The 23,451-nt window shown below is 36.0% G+C and overlaps 1 protein-coding gene across 1 annotated transcript; it reads right to left on the minus strand.

Annotated features, from left to right (window-relative positions):
• Nucleotides 1–19,893: 19,893 nt before the first annotated feature.
• Nucleotides 19,894–20,781, minus strand: LOC133248923 (olfactory receptor 9K2-like). Its single transcript, XM_061419191.1, has one exon. It carries the CDS (start codon nucleotides 20,779–20,781, stop codon nucleotides 19,894–19,896), a length of 888 nt encoding a protein of 295 aa, XP_061275175.1.
• Nucleotides 20,782–23,451: the final 2,670 nt, after the last annotated feature.

Raw genomic sequence — 23,451 nt, forward strand, 5'->3', positions numbered from 1 at the left:
CCTGCCTAGAACCAAGGGACCAGATTACTTTAATTTTTGAGATTTATTCCTATCAAACTCATTCTAATGTTAATAAGTTTACAGCTAAAAACACTTATATCTGGAAAACAGAGTGTTTTTCCCAGAGTATTCAATAAACAAGTAGTCAGTTGGTGATTTATTATTTGTCAAAAATCACATGCTTTCAAATGTACTCTTACCTTATATTGTTTGGTAATTTGTCATGTTCTGTAAAAAGAAGTAGCAGAATTCTGATGTTTTGTCTTGTTATTGTTTTAATTTTAGAAAGAGTAAACAAATTTAATGACTATGTTACAAAAATAATTTTAAAAATCATTATGTCAAAATAAAATGAAGCCCTTTCCTCTCAAAATTTCCAAATACATGTTCATTTTCCCAGTTTCATATTCTTCCCTTAGAGAAAATAGCCTTATTTTTCTTACTGCTTTATGTAAACTACTAAACTTTCCTTTAGTAGTTGACATTGGAAAAAGTCATGGTCCTTTGTAGAAGACAAACAAATGTTTTTTCCAGTGATCCTTGGTTAACTCTGAAATGCTTGCAGGAATTATATTCTGTAGTTATGCAAAGTGAATCTGAGGAATCAATCAATAGGGTAGTTCCTCTTCTGCATTCTCTAGTGTTTGAATGCTTTTAGGAAGCAAAAATAGATTATCTTAGACATCCATGTAGAAGTCCTGAGTCATCTGGAATCTCTGATAATCTGCTCAAATAAAAGCAACAGTTTTCATAATGGCTTTGGCATAACAGTACAAATTTTTATAATTGTAGCATTGAGCTTTTCTTTACCATCTGGGATATAGTCCTCCTGGGAAAGAAAGAAGTATAAATTTATTATTAAGATGTCTAGACTCCAGAGTCAAGACCCATGAGGAACATACAGACTCCAGACTTAGAAAAGAAGAACAGAAAGAAATTGGGGGTGGGAGTGTGTGGAAGCAGCCTAGGTTTAATAGGAGTCAGCCTACATACAAGAGCTGTTTTCTTGTGAGAATCCTTTGGGAAGGACCAAAAAGATCTTTTTTAAAATCATCAATCCAAAAAAAGACATATCTGAGTCAGAGTTCTAAAACACAACTCCTTGCATCTAAAAATGCAGCTCAACTCATTATTTTTTCTCGAACACTTTATTGAGAAATAATTAGTGTGAAATAAACTGTATTCACTGAGTATACATTTCTGTGAGTTTTGCCTGTTTTATACATCAATGAAACCATCACCATATCAAGACACAGAGCATTTCCATCACCTCCAAGAGACTTATCATGCCCTTTTCTAAATATGCCTGCTTCCAACTCCATTTTCAGGTAACCAGCGATATGATTTTTTTTTTTGCGTATAAATATGTTTGCATATAGTATGCACCCTTTTCTCTCAGGTTTCTTTCACTGAGTAAAATGATTTGAGATTTATTCATTTTGTAATATCTATAAGTAACTCATTCTTTTTATTGATGAGTATTCCATTTACATATGTACCAAATTTTGCTACTCTTAAATCTTGGGCAATTGAGGTGTTTTCTGATTTCAGATATTGTGAATAAAGTCAATATAAATATTCACACACACTTATTTGATCAAGGACCCACTTCCTTCCTCTCCTCTCTCAGCACAGCATAACTTTCCTCCACTCAAACAAGTGCAGGAAAAAATACACAGATTTCTCTTCCCCTAGGTACCAGACAAAGGCTATCATATTGCCCAGAGAGTTAAGTTGCTTTATTCATGTCTACCTGTTTTCAACTCAACGGACTGTAGTCCACCAACCTCCCCTGTCCATGGGAGTCTCCAGGAAAGACTACTAGAATGTGTTGTTGTGCCCTCCTCCAGGGGATCTTCCCAAGCAAGGAATCGAACCACTCTGTTGTCTCCTGCATTTGCAGATGGATTCTTTACCACTAGTGCCACCTGGGAAGCCCATAACCTTGAGAGTATCAGGCAGCAAATATACCATATCCCCAAGGTATAAATAATGCAGAAGGTCTATTCAAAGTAAAAGTGGCTAAAATATCTTGAAGATCTCTTTCTTTATCCAGCCTCCATTCATAGGGTAGAAGCTTGATCTCTGTCATGTTACACCAAGAATACTGGAGCTCTGATTTAAGTAGCCTCAGTTCAAAGGATGAAGTTTCTGTGCCAAGAGTGATAATATCATCAGCTACTGTGCGTACCCAGAAACCTGCTCCTAAATCAGAGGTGTCACTCAGAGAACTGAACCACAGGTTTCTATTAGAATGAAAAAGGTACCATAACAGAGAGCTCCAAGTGAACTGTATTAGAACAAAGTGTGGAAAAGTTCAAGTATAACTGAATTCTGAAACTTAAAAATAATTTGGTGGTAAGCAATGAAGTAGAGATGGTTGGCTCAATAAGAGCAAAAAGCTAGCTGTCGACCAACTAGAAGTTTACCAGAGAGAAGTAGAGAAGGAGACAGCTAAGAAATGCCTTCTCTGGGTTTGAACAAGCATAAAAAATTGGCCTTAAAGACGATCCTTGTAAAGGAGACCAAAAAAAATTTTTTTTATATCTGTTGCGTTTCAAGACATATTATTTTTAATTTATTATTTACTGAAGTAACACTGGTTTATATTATGCAAGTTTCATGAATACATTACATTTCTACTTCTGTATACACTACACAATACTCACCACTGAAAATTTAGTTTCCATCACCATATAGTTGATCTCCTTAACCCATTTCTCCCTCCACTCCCCCACCTCTTTCTCTCTGATAATCACTATTCTCTTCTCTGTATCTACATGTTTGTTTTTGATTAGTTTGCTTTGCTTACTTATTTTGATTTTTGCTTATTTGTTTTTTGTATTCCATGTATGAGTGAAGTCATACGGTATTTGTCTTTCTCTATCTAACTTATAATATCCATGAAGTCCATCTGTGTTATCACAATTGGCAAGGTTTCATCTTTTTTATGGTTGAATATAATTCTATTCTATATATACACCGCATCTTCTTTATCCATCTGTCAGTGGGCCTTTAAGTTGTTTTTGTATCTTGGTTATTGTAAATAGTACTGTGATGAACATAAGGGTGCATATATCTTTTCAATTAGTACTTTCATATTCTTTGGTAAATACCGAGAAGTGGAATGACTGAATCATATGCTGGCTCTGTTCTTAATATTTTGAGAAATATCCATAAGTTTTTACAGTGGCTAAGCCAATTTCTATTCTCACCAAAACTCTGTTTCTTTTTCTCCACATCCTCACCAATACTTGTCATTTCTTGCCTTTTTGATAATAGCCATTCTAACAGGCAGGAGGTGGTATCTCATTGTGACTTTGATTTGCATTAATTTGTGATGTTGAACATCTTTCATGAGCCTGTTGGCCGTATGTCTGTCTCCTTTGGGAAAATGTATATTCAAGTCCTTTGACCACTTTTTTTATTTCACTCACTTATTGTTGAAACACACACTGTTGTAAATATAAAAGAAAAACCAGTGATGGAAGCAGAGAAAAAGTAAGCCTTTAAAGAGCTTACATTTTTTAAAGAATGATTTTGAATTGGAGAATAGTGCTTTACAATGTTCTCTTGGTTTCTACTGTACAACATGAACCAGCTATAAGTACACATATATCCCCTCCTTCTAAGACCTCTCTCCCAGCCCCGCCATCCCAGCCCTCTCAGCATGGACCTGGGTTCCCTGTGCTAAATAGCCACTTTTCACAAGCTACTTATTTTACACATGATAGAGTATATATGTCAACTCTACTCTCTCAGTTTGTCTTCCTCTCCTTCATCCTGTGTCCACAAGTTCTGTATGTCTCTTTGCCCATTTTTTATTCGGGTTGTTTGGTTTTTTTATTGTTGAGTTATAGGCATCATGCATATATGTGGATATTGTCCACCAAAAGGACAAATTTAATTAGATTAGAATGTAGAATAATATATGTCCCAGAATTTTTAGAAAATGATACAACAAGAATTACTGGAGGCAATTCCTGAGTAGTGAATCTTACAGTCAACAAATGTTGTTGTTCAGTCACTCAGTCTTGTCCAACTCTTTGTGACCCCATGGACTGCAGCACGCCAGGCTTCCCTGTCATTCACTATCTCTTGGATTTTGCTTAAACTCATGTCCATTGAGTTGATGATGTCATCCAACCATATCATCCTCTGTCACCCACTTCTCCTCCTGTCTTCAATCTTTCCCAGCATCAAGGTCTTTTCCATAAGTCAGCTCTTCACAGTAGGTGTCCAAAGTATTGGAGCCTCAGCTTCAGTATCAGTCCTTCCAATGAATACTCAGAGTTGATTTCCTTTAGGATTGGTTGGTTTGATCTCCTTGTAGTCCAAGGGACTCTCAAGAGTCTTCACCAACACCACAATTCAAAAGCATCAATTCTTCAGCACTCAGTCTTCTTTATGGTCCAACTCTCACATCCATACATGACTACTGGAAAAACCATAGCTTTGACTATATGGCCTTTTGTCAGTGAATGATGTCTCTGGTTTTTAATACACTGTCTACGTTTGTCATAGGTTTTCTTCCAAAGAGCAAGATTATCTGTCAAATCATCTGTCAGTGTCTGTATTAGTACACCTTACATAATACAAAATATTGTATATATTATACATATTGCTAACACTAGACATCAAAAATGAAAATATAAAAAGATATAAAAAATGAAATGATGATGAGAAAAAGAAATTCATATTTATTTACTGATATAAGGATTCTTGTATTGATAATGAAGAAGTAGCAATATGATTGATTTATGAGACTGTGTACTCAATTTAGTTGCTTCATGGTAGTGCAACCTACACAATTAATGAATGAATCATTATAAACTTTTATTACATAGAGTATTATAGTCATATGCACAATACAGCATTAGAAACATTGTTATTCTTTTAAAAACTCACCTACCTATGATGTTCTCATGTAGTTTCTCTAATTATTGTACAGTGACGTACACAGACAATGCATGTCATGTCCAATTATTTGCAACCCCTGGACTGTCACCCGCCAAGTTTCGCCATCCATGGGATTCTCCAAGAAAGAATACTGGAGTGAGTTGCCATTTCCTACTATAGGGAATCTTCCCAACTGAGGGACTGAACCAGCGTCTCTTGCATCTCCTGCATTGGCAGGCAAATTCTTTACCACTGAGACACCTTGGAAGCCCATCAACACTGTACCATATTGTAATTCATAATGTATTACATTCCCCAAAAAGTTTATAAAGGTGTTCATAACAGAGTACAGAAAAACCCAAATGAAATTTTTGGTCAACCCAATAGTAGAAGGGTTCATGTCATGAAAGAAATCAAAAGCAGTCTTTAATAATTGGAGTCCTTCTGCCAAATTGCCTAATGTCACTTGTCTCTGGCACTGCTTCTTCTGTATCTCCTTCCTAGTCATCTGGCACTGATTGAGAGCCACTCATCTCCATCAACTCTTCTGTTAATTCTTTTGTTGTGGTATTTATCAGTTCTTGAATTTTTCCAACATCCGTATCTTGAAACACTTTACCCACTTCACCACCTTTTTTGTCATATCTTCAATATCTTCATGATTTTCTTGATTGGCTCTGTTGTAAACCATGTGAAGTCATGCACAGCATCTTGAACCAGTTCTTCAGCAGGACTTTACTGTTTCAGGATTGGTGGCTTTCACAGATTTTCTATAACAATGATGGCATCTTCAATGGTATAATCCTTTCAGACTCTCATGATCTCTCTACCAGGTTTCTCTTCCATACCACTGAAAATCTTTCCCTAAATTATCATGTGTAATGAGCTTTAAAGATCCTTACACCCCCTGATCTAGGGGCTGAATTAGAGATGTTGTGTTCAGGGGACAAGTAGACACCTTTGGTGTTTAACTCATGGGGTTCTGGGTGGCCAGGGACATGGTACAGTATTTAAAAAAAAAAATTTAAGACAGACCTCTCCTGCAAGGTGCTTCCAAAAGCATCAGTGGAACCAAGTCAGGAGAAAGAGGTTACTTGTCTAGTCTTTCTTGCTTTACAAAAAGAGACTGGCAGCTGCAATTTATCTTTTCCCTTTAAAATTTGGGGATTAATAGTTTTACAGATAAGGACATTCTTGATCATAAACCTAAACACATTTGCACAAAACAGTAGGGTAAGCCTATCCATTTCTGCCTTGAATCCTGGGGCTCACTTCCTTCCCCTTCTAATAAGTATCCTCTGTGACAGTTTCTTCAATGAATAGGGCACTTTTTTTTTTTGGCATTAAAAACTGGTTTTTAAAAATAAAATAAAATTTAAAAAAAAAAAAAAAACTGGTTCAGCCAGATATCCTCTCTCCTCAATGATTTTCTTACTGGCATTTGGGAGCTCATCTGCTACCTCTTGATCAGTAGAAGCTGCTTCCCCAATTTTCTTGACACTTCTTAAGCCAAACCTCTTTCTAAAATTATCAAACCATCCTTTGCTTTCATCAAATTCTCCAGTTTTAGTCCTTCACCTTGCTTTTGTTTTACATTGGCATATAACTTTACTTTTTCTCAAATCATATTAGAATATATAGTTATGTCTTTCTCCTGGCAATCCTGCACTCAGTAAAATATGCATTTTTAATATGACATAAACTATTCACAAAATTTTCATACCTACTGCTGTAGCCACAGCAAGCTACAGCTTCACAAATTCTTTAAAAAAAAAAAGTCCTTACACTGGATTCATTCATCTTAAAATGGAAGGCAACCATAGCTGTAGACCTCAACCTTCAGTAGATACCTAGCAATTCAGCTTTTTCATGTAAGGTCATGACTATTCTCTGCTTCTTAGGAGCACTTCCTGCACCATTAGTGGCACTTCATAGGAGTCCTGAGATGTTGTTATTTAAGGTATTGCACTAAACATAATGAAAATTTTACAAGAACTGGGAGAGATCACTTTTTATTGTGGTGCACAGTTTATTGGAAAGATTAATAGCTCACATAGAGATTATTAGTGTCCTGTAGTGTTTTAAGTGGATACTCACATCACTTGAGCTCACCACAATAGCAACAGGAGGTAACTACAAATATATTATAGTAGTACGATATGTACTACAATCAATTTCCTGTAATTATTATTTAACACTGCAATGTTACATTTTTAAAATTTCTCTCAACTGAAAATAGTGCCAGGTATGGTCTAGAGTAGTATCTATATATATTTTATGCAATCATGACATACCTAATTTTTCTTAATTATTTTCAATATTTCTAGGCTACATAGTTCATCTGTAAGTTTTTTCAAATTGTTGCAAATATTGAAAAACAACTTCTAATACATTTATTAAAACCAATTTGTGTGCAAGTGAATCTGCACATTTAAAACTAATGTTGTTCAAGGATAAGCTCTATAGTCATACACTATAATGCCAGGGTTAGGTCTTCAACATATTAATTCTGAAAAACATAATTCAGCCCATAACACTTTCTTTTCTTGTCTATTGCCTTAGCTAAGACTTCAACTGTAGTTGAAGGTTGAAAAGGTTTTGCAATGGGGACTTCCTTGCTTTGTTCCTAATTTTATCAGGAAAGCTTCTGCTTCTCACCTTAAATATGATCTTAGCTCTAGATTTTTGGTAGCTGTTACTTTTCAAGTTAAGGAAATTCTTTATTCCTGGCTTGCTAAGAGCTCCTTTACTTTTTATATGTTTGTACCATCACCACACATATCATTCAGTTTTAAAATGATGAGACACACCTTCTTTGCTGTATTGTCTCCTAATGAATTATTATGTTCTGAGTATTTTACTTATAATTTTTATTAACTTTACTTATTTTAAATGAAACAAAGATGAATGTTTTTAATGATAAAAGGTGCAATTCACAAAGATAGACATCATAAACCATTAGACCCCTTGACAACAAAAAAACAAAGATTCATAAAGCAAAAACAGGAGAAACATAAGAAAAAAGAACAAAAATATATAATCATAATGAGACCTATTAATATTTCTCTAAGAATATTTTATCAACTGTAGAAAAAAACAAGAATAGGAGCATTCTGAAGGATGTCATTAATAATTTAATATAATATATATTTGTGGAATTAATTTATATTAATCATATCCTGATGCTGCTGCTAAGTCGCTTCAGTCATGTTTAACTCTGTGTGACCCATAGATGGCAGCCCACCAGACTCCACCGCCCCTGGATTCTCCAGGCAAGAACACTGAAGTGGGTTGCCATTTTCTTCTCCAATACATGAAAGTGAAAAGTGTAACTGAAGTAGCTCAGTAGGTCCGACTCTTCCCGATCCCATGGACTGCAGCCTACCAGGCTCCTCCGTCCATGGGATTTTCCAGGCAAGAGTACTGGAGTGGGTAGTCATTGCCTTCTCTGAATCATATCTTACATAAATATAATTAGAATCTTGTATCTCATGTGTTATTAAAAGTCTGTAGGCCATTTAGAAAAAACTGGCAAAAAGATAAGCATTACTACATTTTAAAAAGTAAAATTCTTTTTTGTATGTGTGGTTCAGTTATACATATACAAATATGATATTTTTCTCCATTATAGGTTATTGCAATGTATTGACTATAGTTCCCTAGCTATACAATAAACCTTTCCTGCTTGTTTCATATCTATTTTTTTAAATTAGAAATCTAGGATTCTACTTACTAATTTAAACAAATGGAATCAAAATGTTATAAAATTTTAGTTAGGCAAAAATCCATACATTTTCTAAAATATATATGTTGTACACATTATTTATATATCTGTATACAAAAACTTTTCTGCTACACTTGATAAAGGCTTGAGAAAGAACATCAATAAAAAAGGAGATGGAGAAATAGGAAAACATAACCTAATTGAAAGAGGAGCACTGAATATGAAATAGAAAAAGTGAAACACCAATACAGTATACTAACGCATATATATGGAATTTAGAAAGATGGTAACAATAACCCTGTGAATGAGACAGCAAAAGAGACAGTGATGTATAGAACAGTCTTATGGACTCTGTGGGAGAGGGAGAGGGTGGGAAGATTTGGGAGAATGGCATTGAAACATGTAAAATATCATGTATGAAACGAGATGCCAGTCCAGGTTCGATGCATGATACTGGATGCTTGGGGCTAGTGCACTGGGACGACCCAGAGGGATGGTATGGGGAGGGAGGAGGGAGGAGGGTTCAGGATGGGGAACACGTGTATACCTGTGGTAGATTCATTTTGATATTTGGCAAAACTAATACAATTATGTAAAGTTTTAAAATTAAATAAAAATTTTTTAAAAAAAGTGAAACAAACTTGATAAAAGTAAAATATCCTCACATAGCCCAGTTGTTTTTAACATGGTTGCTCATTAGAAACATAGCTGGAGCTCTGGCCAAAAATAATAATAATAACAATAAGCAATACCTGGGCAGTTGTATTTTTTAAAAAATTTCAAGATAAGTCTGATATGCATTTGGATTTTAAAAAGCAATTACAGATTTTTCTATTCAATGGTAGTTTTGGTGATATAGAATTTTATAATTTTTCTGTTGACCAGTCATGATACTGTGGTATTAAGTGGGTAATAGTTACAAAAACAGGCTTCCCTGATGGCTCAGATGGTAAAGCCTCTGTCTACAATGCAGGAGACTGGGTTCGATCCCTGGGTCGGGACAGTAGTAAAAGATGTTGATCAGTTTTCACGATCAATAACCAGACAAAAAATAAAAGATAATTTTAATTGCAAGCCATGAAGGAAACATAATCAGCCTAACGGTATAAAATGTTAATGCTAATGCTAAGTCACTTCAGTAGTGTCCGACTCTGCGCGAGCCCATAGATGGCAGCCCACTAGGCTCCCCTGTCCCTGGGACTCTCCAGGCAAGAACACTGGAGTGGGTTGCCATTTCCTTCTCCAATACATGAAAGTGAAAAGTGAAAGTGAAGTCGCTCAGTCGTGTCCGACTCTTAGGACCCCATGGACTGCAGCCTACCAGGCTCCTCCATCTATGGGATTTTCCAGGCAAGAGTACTGGAGTGGGGTGCCATTGCCTTCTCCAACAGTATAAAATAATTACATACAATTAGGTGGGCCAAGCAGAAGGATGTGGTAAGCAGAAGTGCATACATGCACAGGTTTTCATCTGGTCAGCCAGTCTGTATCTTTTGATAGGTGCATTTAATCCATTTACATTTAATGTAATTATCCTATTTACCTATTACCACTTTCTTAATTGTCTGTGGTTTATTTTCTGTGGATAGGGCTTTCCATTTTTTTGTCTTCTGCTTAAAGAAGTTCCTTTAGCATTTGTTGTAAAGCTGATTTGGTGGTGCTGAATTATTTTAGCTTTTGCTTATCTGGAATGCTTTTGATTTCTCCATCAAATCTGAAGAAGAGTCTTGCTGCATAGAGTACTCCTGGTTGTAAGTTTCTTTCATTTCATCACTTTAAATTGTCATGCCATTCCCATCTGGCTTGTAGAGTTTCTGGTAAGAAATCAGCCTGTGATTCATGTCAATGTATGGCAAAACCCACTACAATACGATACTGGATGCTTGGGGCTGGTTCACTGGGACGACCCAGAGAGATGGTATGGGGAGGGAGGAGGAAGGAGGGTTCAGGATAGGGAACACATGTACACCTGTGTAGATTCATTTTGATATATGGAAAAACCAACACAATATTGTAAATTTTAAAAAGAAAAGAAAAAGAAAAAAATATTGTACAGTAATTAGCCTTCAATAAAAATAAATAAATTTTGAAAAAAAGAAAGAAAGATATCAGCCTGATGAGAGTTCCCTTGTATGTTGTCATTTTTCCCTTGTTGTTTTAATATTTTATCTTTGTCTTTAGTTTTTCTGAGTTTGATTACTATGTGTCCTGGTGTATTCTTCCTTTGGTTTATCCTGCCTGGGATTTTCTCTGTTTCCTAGACTTGATTATTTCCCTTCCCATGTTAGAAAGTTTTCCGCTATTACCTCTTCAAATATTTTCTTAGGTCTTCTCTCTCTCTCTCTCTCTCTCCTCCTTCTGGGGCCCCTATACTGCAAATGTTCATGCTTTTAATGTTGTTTCAGGTCTCTTAGGCTATCTTCATATCTTTTAAATCTTTATTCTATATTCTGTTCTGAGGCAGTGATTTCCACCAAGCTGTCCTTCAGGTCATTTATCTCTGTTTACACCTCAGTTATTCTGCTCTGGATTCCTTCTAGTGCATTATTCATTTCTGTTTGCTTCTTCTTTAGTTCTTGTAGATCTTTGGTAAACACTTTTTGTGTCTTCTCAACCTTTGCCTCCATTCCTTTTCTGAGAACCTGAATCATATTCATTATCATTATTCTGAATTCTTTTTCTGGAAGGTTGCCTATCTCTACTTCATTTAGTTGTTTTTCTGGGGTTGTATCCTGTACCTTCATCTGGGAGGCAGCTTTCTGCTTTTTCATGCTGATTAACTTTTTATAATGTGGTTTTAATGTGATATTAAGAAGAGGGAGCAAGAATACATAAAAGAATTATACAAAAAAGATCTTCATGATCCAGATAATCATGATGGTGTGATCACTCACCTAGAGCCAGACATCCTGGAATGCAAAATCAAGTGGGCATTAGGAAGCATCACTATGAACAAAGCTACTGGAGGTGATGGAATTCCAGTTGAGCTGTTTCAAATCCTAAAAGATGATGATGTGAAAGTGTTGCACTCAATATGCCAGCAATTTGGAAAACTCAAACAGTGGCCACAGGACTGGAAATGGTCAGTTTTCATTTCAATCCCAAAGAAAGGCAATGCCAAAGAATGTTCAAAGTACCACACAATTGCACTGATCTCATATGCTAGCAAAGTAATGCTCAAACTTCTCCAAGCCAGGCTTCAACAATACATGAACTGTGAAATTCCAGATGTTCAAGCTGGTTTTAGAAAAGACAAAGGAACCACGGATCAATTGCCAACATCCGCTGGATCATGGAAAAAGCAAGAGAGTTCCAGAAAAATATCTATTTCTGCTTTATTGACTATGCCAAAGTCTTTGAATGTGTGGATACAAAAAACTGGAAAATTCTTAAAGAGATGGGAATACCAGACCACCTGACTTGCCTCCTGAAAATCTGTAGGCAGGTAAAGAAACAACAGTTAGAACAGAATATGGAACAGCAGACTGATTCCAAATCTGGAAAGTAGTATGTCAAGGATGCATATTGTCACCCTGATTATTTAACTTATATGCAGAGTACATCATGTGAAATGCCTGGCTGGATGAAGCATAAGCTTGAATCACGATTGCTGGGAGAAATATCAATTTCCTCACATATGCAGATGACACCACCCTTATGGCAGAAAGCAAACAAGAACTAAAGAGCTTCTTGATGAAAGTGAAAGAGGAGAGTGAAAAAGTTGGCTTAAAACTCAACATTCAGAAAATGAAGATCACGGCATCTGGCCCCATCACTTCATGGCAAACAGATGGGGAAACAATAGAAACAGTGGCAGACTTCATTTTGGGGGGCTCCAAGATCACTGCAGGTGGTGACTGCAGCCATGAAATTAAAAGATGCTTGCTCCTTGGAAAAAAGCTCTGACCAATCTAGACAGCATATTAAAAAGCAGAGACATTATTTGTCAACAAAGGTCTGTCTAGTCAAAGCTAAGGTTTTTCCAGTAGTCATGTATGGATGTGAGAGTTGGACCATAAAGAAGACTGAGTGCTGAAGAATTGATGCTTTGAACTGTGGTGTTGGAGAAGACTCTTGAGAGTCCCTTGGACTGCAAGGAGATCCAACCAGTCAATCCTAAAGGAAATCAGTTCTGAATATTCCTTGGAAGAACTGATGCTGAAGCTGAAACTCCAATACTTTAGCCACCTGATGAGAAGAACTGACTCATTGGAAAAGACTCTGATGCTGGGAAAGATTGAAGGTGGAAGAAGGACGACGGAGAGTGAGATGGTTGCTTGGCACCACTGACTCGATGGACATGAGTTTTAGTAAGCTCCAGTAGTTGGTGATGGACAGGGAAGCCTGGCATGCTGCAGTCCATGGGGTTGCAAAGAGTCAGTAATGACTTAGCAACCATATACCCAATGAAAGCAAGAATCTGATGGACCAATAGTGTGACCGTCTGAATTGTAATTATGGCTTGGGTAATTCAAAGACTGCAAGAAGCTGTTAGTACTTCTGACAAATTAAAGCAAAAATTGAGCTCAGATCTTTAAATTCTGTTTCTATAGGGTACTTGTCACCATAACAAGATAATGTCCTATAGTTAACAGCTGCAGAGATGAAACTGCTGAAAGCTAAATCCACAGTATCAATTTTTGGCTTGCCGAACACAAAACATGTTTATTCATCCCTTCAATTTCTCTCATAAAATTAACTGAAGATTCCTGGTTTGTGAAAGTGAAGTTGCTCAGTCAAGTCCGGCTCTTTGTGACTCCATGGGCTGTAGCCTAACATACTCCTCTGCCATGGGGTTTTCCAGACAAGAGTCCTGGTTTGTAACATTACTCAAAACATTTGAAAATTCTGACATTTTGGAAGCTACCTCAACCACCTTTGCAGAAGGAAGCAGACCTACCTCCCTAAGAGTTATTCCCTGCTCAATTTAAGATGCTGCTACTCCTTTATCTGAAGAAGTTTCCTTGAAGGAAGAAGCTACAGTTCCCCTTTCCACTCCTCATTTTCATTCTATGAGCTCACTTATTAGTGCAAGAACATGAATACTGTCCCAAGGCAGATAGAGAATTTGTATAAGACTGGCTAAAATTTTTGATTATTTTTTGGATACATATTGGCAAAAGTGCTTTGAGGTGAATGAATTTTAGGGCTCCTTTACTTGAGAGGGAGGGAGATACTTGACAGAATTCTTACTCAACCAATATTTGACAATTAGTGTGCTAGCTAATGTAAATAAGTTGAAGTCTAATGTTTGGTTGAGATGACAAGTGTAATTTATTAACTAATACCAGATATTAAATGAAATTAATACACTAGAAACACTTTGGGAAAAGTATAGAAAAGGAAATTTAATATCTTTAGGAGACAGTAGTGCTAGAGTGGCACTACTGGCTAGGTGCCCCGAGGTGTTCCTTTACCAATGACAAAGCAAACAGCCAGAAATTTTAAAAGCAGCTGTGATACTTCTCTCTAAGGATATTGGTGGCAGACATTAAGGTGAAAGTGGCCTTTCTAATATCAGTGAGAATCGAGGAGTGAGAGTGTTCAGATTATGGCTTCAGACTGAGAGAGCAAAGAAAGATTTGGTTAACATAGTAGTAGCAACTTATTAGTTCAAAAATGAATGTGGTATAGTAATATCCACCTAGGGGTAGCTAATCATAAGTTATCTAGGAATAAAATAAGTGGACCCTCTTTAGAGAGAGCAAAAGACAGAGAGACAAAAAGAGAGAGGCATTGGATAAGATCAAAAGTTGACCTGAGCTACCACAATTCAGATAATGCCCATCTCCCAACTCTTAGACTTGAGTTGAGTCACAGAGAGTCAGTGGAATGAAGATGTGACTAAGATGTGAACTGAAATCACTGAATTCACTCTTGAATAAGATGTGAACTGAAATCCTTCCAAAACCTTCCAAATGTTTTGATGACTAATTTTCAAATGACTGAACACTGAAGAAAATGTTTGGAGAACACTCCAAACATTGGAGTTATAGAGCTATTTCTTGGGCTTCCCTGGTGTCTAAGTGGTAAAGGATCCACCTGCTAATGCAGGAGACATGGGTTCCATCCCTGGGTCAGGAAGATCCCTTGGAGAAGGAAATGGCAACCCACTCTACTATTCTTGCCTGGAAAATTCCATGGACTGAGGAGCCAGGAGTACTATAGTCCATGGGATCATGAAAGAGTGGAACAAGACTTAATGATTAACAACAATAACAGCAACAACAACAGAGCTATTTATTAGATCCTGTCTCAGAACTATCCAGCAGAGGAACAAAGAACTTGAAATTTTTGAAGTAAAACTTTCTAATAGTGTGACATTTGACAAGTTTGAATCCTACTTGAAGACTCTTGCCTATTTTTCACATTCTAACTTCCTAGAATGCTGCCAAGGGACTCACCCTCTCCAGCCCTCTCATTGTGTATATGCAGCTGGAGAAAAAATAAAAAAAAAAAATGTATGTGTCTAATTATTTATCTTTTGCTTAAATTATCCAAAGTTCATTTATGTAGGTTGCCACTAAAGACACCCAAGTATAAGACATGCAATTGAGAAACCCAATACCAGTCATCACAATGCCAAACAATGTGAATAAATGTTTCCACACTGATAAGGAAAAAAAAACTATTTCTAAAATCTAGAAGTCATATTCAGTAAAAGTAAGAACTATGAAATTTCAGTTCAGTTCAGTCATTTAGTTGTGTCCTACTCTTTGAGATCCCATGGACTGCAGCACGCCAGGCTTCCCTGTCCATCACCAACTCCCAGAGCTTACTCATGTCCATTGAGTCGGTGATGCCATCCAACCATCTTATCCTCTGTCGTCTCCTTCTCCTTTAGCTTTCAATCGTTCCCAGCATCAAGGTCTTTTCCAGCAAGTCAGTTCTTCTCATCAAGTGGCTAAAGTATTGGAGTTTCAGCTTCAGCATCAGTTCTTCCAGTGAATATTCAGGACTGATTTCCTTTAAGATTGACTGATTGGATCTCCTTGCTGTCCAAGGGACTCTCAAGAGTCTTCTTCAACACCTCAGTTCAAAAGCATCAATTCTTTGGCACTCAGCCTTCTTTATGATACAACTCTTCCATCCATACATGACTACTGGAAAAACCATAGCTTTAACCAGACAGATCTTTGTTGGCAAAGTAATGTCTCTGCTTTTTAATATGCTGTCTAGGTTGGTCATAGCTTTTCTTCCAAGGAGCAAGAATCTTTTAATTTCATGGCTGCAGTCAACATCTGCAGTGATTTTTGGAGCCCAAAAAAATAAAGTAGGTCACTGTTTCCATTGTTTCCCCAACAATTTGCCATGAAGTGATGGGTCCAGATGCCATGATATAGTTTTCTGAATGTTGCGTTTTAAGCCAAATTTAGTCTTTGATTAAAGTTTTTGGGGGGCAGTTATCTTGTTGTTGTATTTTTTTTTTTTACAGTATTATAATAGTTAAGAAATTATGTTGACCTTCAGTATACCTTGTTTGGAGAAATGTCTGTATAGGTTTTCTGTCCATTGTTTAAATTTTTATTTAATTTTTAATTGAAGGATAATTTCTTTATAGAATTTTGTTGTTTTATGTTAAAGAGCAACATGAATCAGCCATAGGTGTACATATGCTTCTGCCCATTTTTTGATTGGGCTGTTTGTTTTGATGATATTAAGCCACATGAGCTATCACTTATATGCTGAAATGTATACCTGTGGCGGATTCATTTCGATATTTGGCAAAACTAATACAATATTGTAAAGTTTAAAAATAAAATAAAATTAAAAAAAAACAATAGAATGCAAATGAACTTATTTACAAAACTGAAACAAACTCACAGACTTAGAGAAAGAACTTATTGTTACAAGAGGGGAAGGATAGGGGAAAGAGAGTGGGAGGGATAGATTGGGAGTTTGGGATGAACACTTTTCTATATTTAAAACAGATAACCAACAAGGACCAACTTGTTTGGTACAGGGAACCGTGTTCAGTATTACGTAGCAACCTAAATGGGAAAATAATTTGAAAAAGAATATTTTTAAAAAAGAAAATGAAATCTGTACTTCAAGTTAAAAAGAAAAAAGAAATGATTGAAATGGAGTCCTTTTTAAGTTCCAGGATACCTTGCTTCTTTCTTATCCCATCCTTTCCCTCTTCTTCCCCTCCCTCCCTGCCCAGCCCTTAACAGTAAGAAGCTTTGTCTTCAATTATATAATAGCGTTCACACACTCAAAAATTTTTATTGATTTTATGACTTATACTGGTATTATGGGATGGGATAAAGTGACATATACTCAATTCACAAGAGTAACAGTCCAATATCAATTCAAATTTCAACATTTTTGCAATATCTAATCAGTTCAGCTACTCCAATTACTACAACAATTTAAACCTCATAATAAGAGTTAAAACTATCCTAAGGAAAACAAATGGAGCATACTTTGGGTGCTTGTCCAACAGATGTTTAATTTAGTAATTTTAACTTATATTTATGAATATTTTAATTATCATTTGAAATTATCTGAGTCAGATAATCTTAGCAGTCTGGCAATAGAAAACATTATTATAAATGTCCTCACCAAAGTTCAATGCACTAAGCATTAGGTAAACATTAGCAATCCAAAAAATTTAAAGACAAAATGTAACACATAGAATTATAGGACAATCAATATATGCACATGTCCCAAAACTTGTAACCGGGAAGAAGAGACAGAGCGTTGCGGAGGAGAGTGTTTGAGACATCTAATGCAACCTTCTGCCTCTCAAGATCATATCACTATTGAGAGACTTCTCCGTGTAAATACAGACTTTGTATTCCCTCAAAGTAACGACTTATGATGTACATGATGGAGAATACAATTTTCAGACTCCCTTGGAATGTGACGGTGTTTCATAATCCATGCAACATTGAAAAAGGAAACGGTTTGTCAATAAAGGCCAACAAAAGGTTGATACGACATCAGGTGGTTCTGATGGAATCTCGATGGCACACATAATGAGAGAAATATAAATTAGGCACTACTTTTCATATAAGGCCTGTGAAACCAGAAAAAAATTTTACCAAGAATAATGTTTATGACAATTAGAAGAAAGTAAGGGAGAGCTTAATTTAACACCTTTGAAAGCATTCTGCCTTGATTTTCATCTTTCCTAGGTTTCTTCCAACATCTGGCATGGTTTAAGCAATGCCACTTTGAAGGTTATACTTTGGAATACTGTAATCTGTTATAGCTGCAAAATGAAAAATATAATCCACCAGACTAAAATCTAAAGCAAATTAATCTAGGCCTTATTGTTAGTCAGTATTTTGTTGCCTTTTCCAAATAGTCTTTAATCACTCACACTTGTTAGATACATCAAAGAGTGACATTCTAAGGGTATCAGATATGCAATAGAAATAAGTAAAACTGAAACCTAAAAAAGGTATTTTCCAGACTTATAATAATCAATGCCAAAGATCAGTTTCCCAAGCTGATGTGAATTCACATTTCCCTCTTAAATGATATTTTTCTGAATATCAAGAAAAATGGCAGCATCTGAGCATCAAGAGAATGGTAGATTCATCAGTTTAGGGAGAAAGATAAATATAACCTTGATTTATTAAGTCACTTAGCTTCTCACTTTGTCTATTCAATAAGAATATTCATTCCTCAAATCTCTTACCCTAATCAACATTAACCCATGAAGATGTTTGCCTTTGTGCATTCATCCAAGGAGGTTTTGCTATCTTAAAAGCAGAAAACCAGAAGACCTTATCTAAGACCTATATTTTAGGTTTTCTCAATGCCAAGTGTACGGACAAAATTTAATTATATTTTATTTCTTAGGATTAGTTCTTGCCTAGAATTTAATATTGTCCTGACTTAGGCATTGTAATTTCTTAGCTAAAGCATTACTTACATCAACTGTAAAAATGGTAACTCTGGCACAACTTTCTCTAGAACTTGGCTTCCTAAGTTTAATATCTATCAGACTTATGTGATGCTGCTTTAACCCGCCTTCCCTTCTCAACTGACATCTGATATTTAGAACTAATCACATTTTAAAATTACCCCCATTTTAAAATTACCCCATATTCAAATAACCCAAAGATATTCATACAGAGACAAATACACACATGTGTGCACACAAACAGGTATGTACATTTACATATAACCCAACTATCCGTAGAGCTTATTATAAAGGCGTAAGATATTTTTATCTGTGATTTTCAAACTGACTTTATTTCAACTGAGTGTTTTCATTAATTGCATGTGTGTGTGTGTGTGTGTGTGTTCAGTCACTCAGTCATGTCTGACTCTTTGTGGCTCCATGGACTGTAACCTCCCAGGCTCTTTTGTCCATAAGATTTTCCAGGCAAGAGTACTGGAATGGGTTGCCATTTCCTACTCCAGGGGATCTTCCTGACCCAGGGATCAAACCCACATCTCTTGCATCTCCTGCATTGGCAGGTGGATTCTTTACCACTAGCACCACCTGGGAAGCCCTCCGTTAATAGCATAGTCACTACCGATAATTTGTATTACCCAAAAGATAGAGGACATGTGCTGTAAAACATCATAAATATCATAAAATGTTCCTATCATATGGGAGAAAAGTAGGATGACCACGCCATTCAAGGAAAACCAAACAAATGTCATAATTTAAACCAAATTAATGCAATCTTCCCATGTTCATTTTTATTTGGCCCCTATTTACTTCAACAGAAGCCACTGTTTATGTAACCTTTCCTTTTTCCTTTCATCATATATGCATGTCCTCACATCTTTGGCATGACGTTAAAAACAAAACGCAACACTAGCATTTATAGTTATTTGCATATAAAACAGTTGGGTCACACAGTTTCCAAATAAATCCTTATACTTAGATATTTTCTAAATTTTACGTAGGTATACTTGGAAGAGAAACAACAATATTTTATTCTTCTCTATTTACATATATATTATTGCCTGGAGAGTGAAAAATATATCTCTTTATAGAAATGCAATAAATTTTCATGGCTGTCCAAAACTTTCAGATTTAACGTTGCCTTGTGGGAAAGTGAAAAGTAAATAGTGAAAAGTGAATTTGTAGAATTTTTATAGGATATTATTAATGCTGTTGAATAAAACTGTTAAGGTTTTTGGTTTTGCTTTGGTTTGAGAAACAACTTGAGCTTTAAATGTATAAGTCTAGAAGATTTGGAGAACAAAATCAAAGGATGCAAGAAAAAGTAAAAGTGGAAGCATATTTAAAGTAAAACTTTTTCTTCCATACGACTTTTCTCATCGCATCTTTAATATCCTTATTTCTTAGAGAGTAGATTAAAGGGGTTTAGCATAGGTGTGAATAAAATGTAACATACTGAAGCCACTTTATGAAGTTCTGGGTTACTTGGTGGTGTGAGATACACAAAGGAGACAGTGCCGTAAAGCAAACTTACAACCCCCAGATGAGAGCTGCAAGTGGAGAAGGCTTTCTTCCTTCCTTCACTGGAGTGGATCTTTAAAACTGTGGACACAATATACATGTAAGAGACTACAGTAACAACTATCGTGGGCAAAATAATAAGAATAGTCAAACTAAGTGATACCATCTTATTCATAAAGACATTGGAACACGAGATCTTCTCAATTGAGTTTGAACCACAGTAGAAGTGATCAATGACTCGAGAGGCACAGAAAGACATTAAAAATGTTACACTGATTTGAAGGATGGAACTGACCCAGCCACAGAGATAAGAACCAGCCACCAGCTGGATACAGAGACTTCTTGACATGCGGACAGTATAGAGAAGTGGGTTGCAGATGGCAATGAAGCGGTCATAAGCCATGGCTGCTAAGACAAAGGCCTCTGTTACCATGAAAAGTGCATAAAGAAACAGCTGAGCCACACAACCTGCAAAGGATATGGTCTTTTTCTGAGACAGGATGTTGACCATGGCTTTGGGTACAATAACAGTGGAGTAGGAGAGGTCAATGATGGAGAGATTGCCTAGGAAGAAATACATTGGTGTGTTCAGCCGGGGATCAGTCACAATGATGCCAATCATGCTAAGGTTCCCCAGAAGGACCATCCAACAAACAATCAGGAAAAATAGGAAAAGGAGACTGTGGCGCTCTGGACGGACCCTGATACCTACAAGAATGAAGTCAGTCACTTCTGAATGGTTGTCTCCTCCCTTGTCACCCATGGCAAACTTCTGTTTAAAGGCATAAGAGAAAGTCAGCAAAGTTTCTACTCTTTAGCTAGTATCACAAATAACACTTTACATCTAAAAATACTTTATAATTGACATAATATTTTCATATCCATTATTCCATTAAGCTTACACATATGGCAAAAGAAATATGAGAGAGAGTTTGAGTTGCCCGAGGTAACACATTTTTAACATTTTGGTTAAAAATGGAATTTAGACTCAAGATCAAATATTTTGAAATCAAGTCTAGTGTTAATTTCAACACAACAGAGTTTATCAAACAAGATATTTTGTGAGATGTCATCTTTTATTTCAAAATACTAAAATCTCATAAGCTTGTACTAAGAAAAGGACACTTCCATAAATTTTATCATTAAATATTCACTTTTATATAAAATACTTTGCTTCAATTCAGTAATAAAAGATAGATGAAGGACAAGAAGCTAAAAGTACATTACAAGATAATATGAACTTTCTACACAAAAGAGCTCTTACAATTGCAAGTACATTATTAAAGAACTAAATTGCCTTACTTTGAGATCTTTTGAAATAAAATCAATTTCAACTTCTGGAACTAGTCTAATTTTATTAAAGTGAGAAAGTAAAATGTAAGTGATACCTTTATATTTTTTATCCTGTGAAGTTTATTGATACCGGTTTTCTCTATATAAATCTATCAAGACATTCACTTCACCTGAAACTTTTCCAAATGAGAGAAAGAACCAATCAAAAATGTTAACTCTGTAAAAGAATATACTAAATAGCAAATTTTACTGAACTCATAATATGATGGTTAGAGCTCAGTAGTTTTGAGAATGGAAGTATTGATTTCATGGAAGTATCCAAATTAACTTATTTGAATTTGGGTGACCTGTTAAACAATCAAGACAATTTTTGTTAATTTTAAATATTTCTATTATTTTTCTATATAACAATGCACTGATTGTCAATTAAGTTGTCTAGCAATTAAGGACAACCTTACACATCTTTTCTTCTTGATGATACCTAAACCAACTGTCATTTATCCTTTCAAAGACTTTTATGAATAATAAAAGCCAACAACTGATCCATAAAATATTTTTACCAAAATTAAAATGAATGTATACTAACAATCAAAACCTTAGAAAATATGCTGAGTTTCATTTTGAATCTCAAGATTTCCTCAATTGTTCAGTTCAGTTCAGTTCAGTTCAGTCGCTCAGTCGTGTCCAGCTCTTTGCGACCCCATGAATTGCAGCACGCCAGGCCTCCCTGTCCATCACCAACTCCCGGAGTTCACTCAGACTCACGTCCATCGAGTCAGTGATGCCACAGCCATCTCATCCTCTGCCGTCCCCTTCTCCTCCTGCCCCCAATCCCTCCCAGCATCAGAGTCTTTTCCAATGAGTCAACTCTTCGCATGAGGTGGCCAAAACACTGGAGTTTCAGCTTCAGCATCATTCCTTCCAAAGAAATCCCAGGGCTGATCTCCTTTAGAATGGACTGGTTGGATCTCCTTGCAGTCCAAGGCACTCTCAAGAGTCTTCTCCAACACCACAGTTCAAAAGCATCAATTCTTCAGCGCTCAGCCTTCTTCACAGTCCAACTCTCACATCCATACATGACCACAGGGAAAACCATAGCCTTGACTAGACGGATTTTTGTTGGCAAAGTAATGTCTCTGCTTTTGAATATGCTATCTAGGTTGGTCATAACTTTCCTTCAAGGGAGTAAGCATCTTTTAATTTCATGGCTGCCGTCACTATCTGCAGTGATTTTGGAGCCCAAAAAATTGTAATCCTCAATTGTAAGAGCTTTTATTTTGTGTTTTTTATGGTCCACAAAAAATCCCCTGGATCCTGAAACCTTCATGACTTTCTTTGCTTCTTTCATTTGTTGCTTTTCCCAATAACTTTCTCAAAAAAAAAAAAAAAAAGGAATTCCCTGGTGGTCCAGTGGTTAAGACTCCATGCTTTCACTGCCAAGGGCCCAAGTTTGATCCCTGGTTGGACAACTAAGATCCCACAAGACACACAGTGCATGGCAAAAAAAAAAAAGGCATGAAATTAATTCATGGGTAAATGGCTGAACAAAATAATATTATTCTCAGTCACTAGCCTCACTCTACTGCTAAACTACATGTGTGAAACCCATTCAAATAATTGTAATTTGGTTTTAATAGGATGTGACAGAATAAATTAAATTAAGTTTACAGGTTAACATCCATGAAGATGGTTATATTTTATCTAGAACTAATAGAATGACTCTTTTTAGGCATAAAGCTGAATGGAACATTTTCAAGCATAGGTCACCATGTATTGGTTTGCAGTCAAAAAGAGACTCAGAAAAGAAAGTACCTTTGAAATATGCTAAAATTATTTTACATGTAACTTCTTTCTGCAAAGAGTCACAGGATTAATAAACCTTGCACTTTGCTCCTGTTTAAAAAAGGAGGCAAAGAGGAAGAAGAAGGAGTAGAAGATGGAGAAGAAGAAATTTTGTTCTTAGGCCAAGTCAAATGTTACATTTTTGATGCTATATCAATAAAAGTAATATATTAATATTTCAAGGATAACCTAACCTAGCATAATATACTATAGTAATATTACATATATCACCTTTGTACAAAATTATAGTATATGGACTATGAAAAGATTCACCTCTATTCATAGAATTATAAAGAGT

Source organism: Bos javanicus, chromosome 5 (genome assembly GCF_032452875.1).
Source record: "Bos javanicus breed banteng chromosome 5, ARS-OSU_banteng_1.0, whole genome shotgun sequence".
Taxonomy (NCBI): domain Eukaryota; kingdom Metazoa; phylum Chordata; class Mammalia; order Artiodactyla; family Bovidae; genus Bos; species Bos javanicus.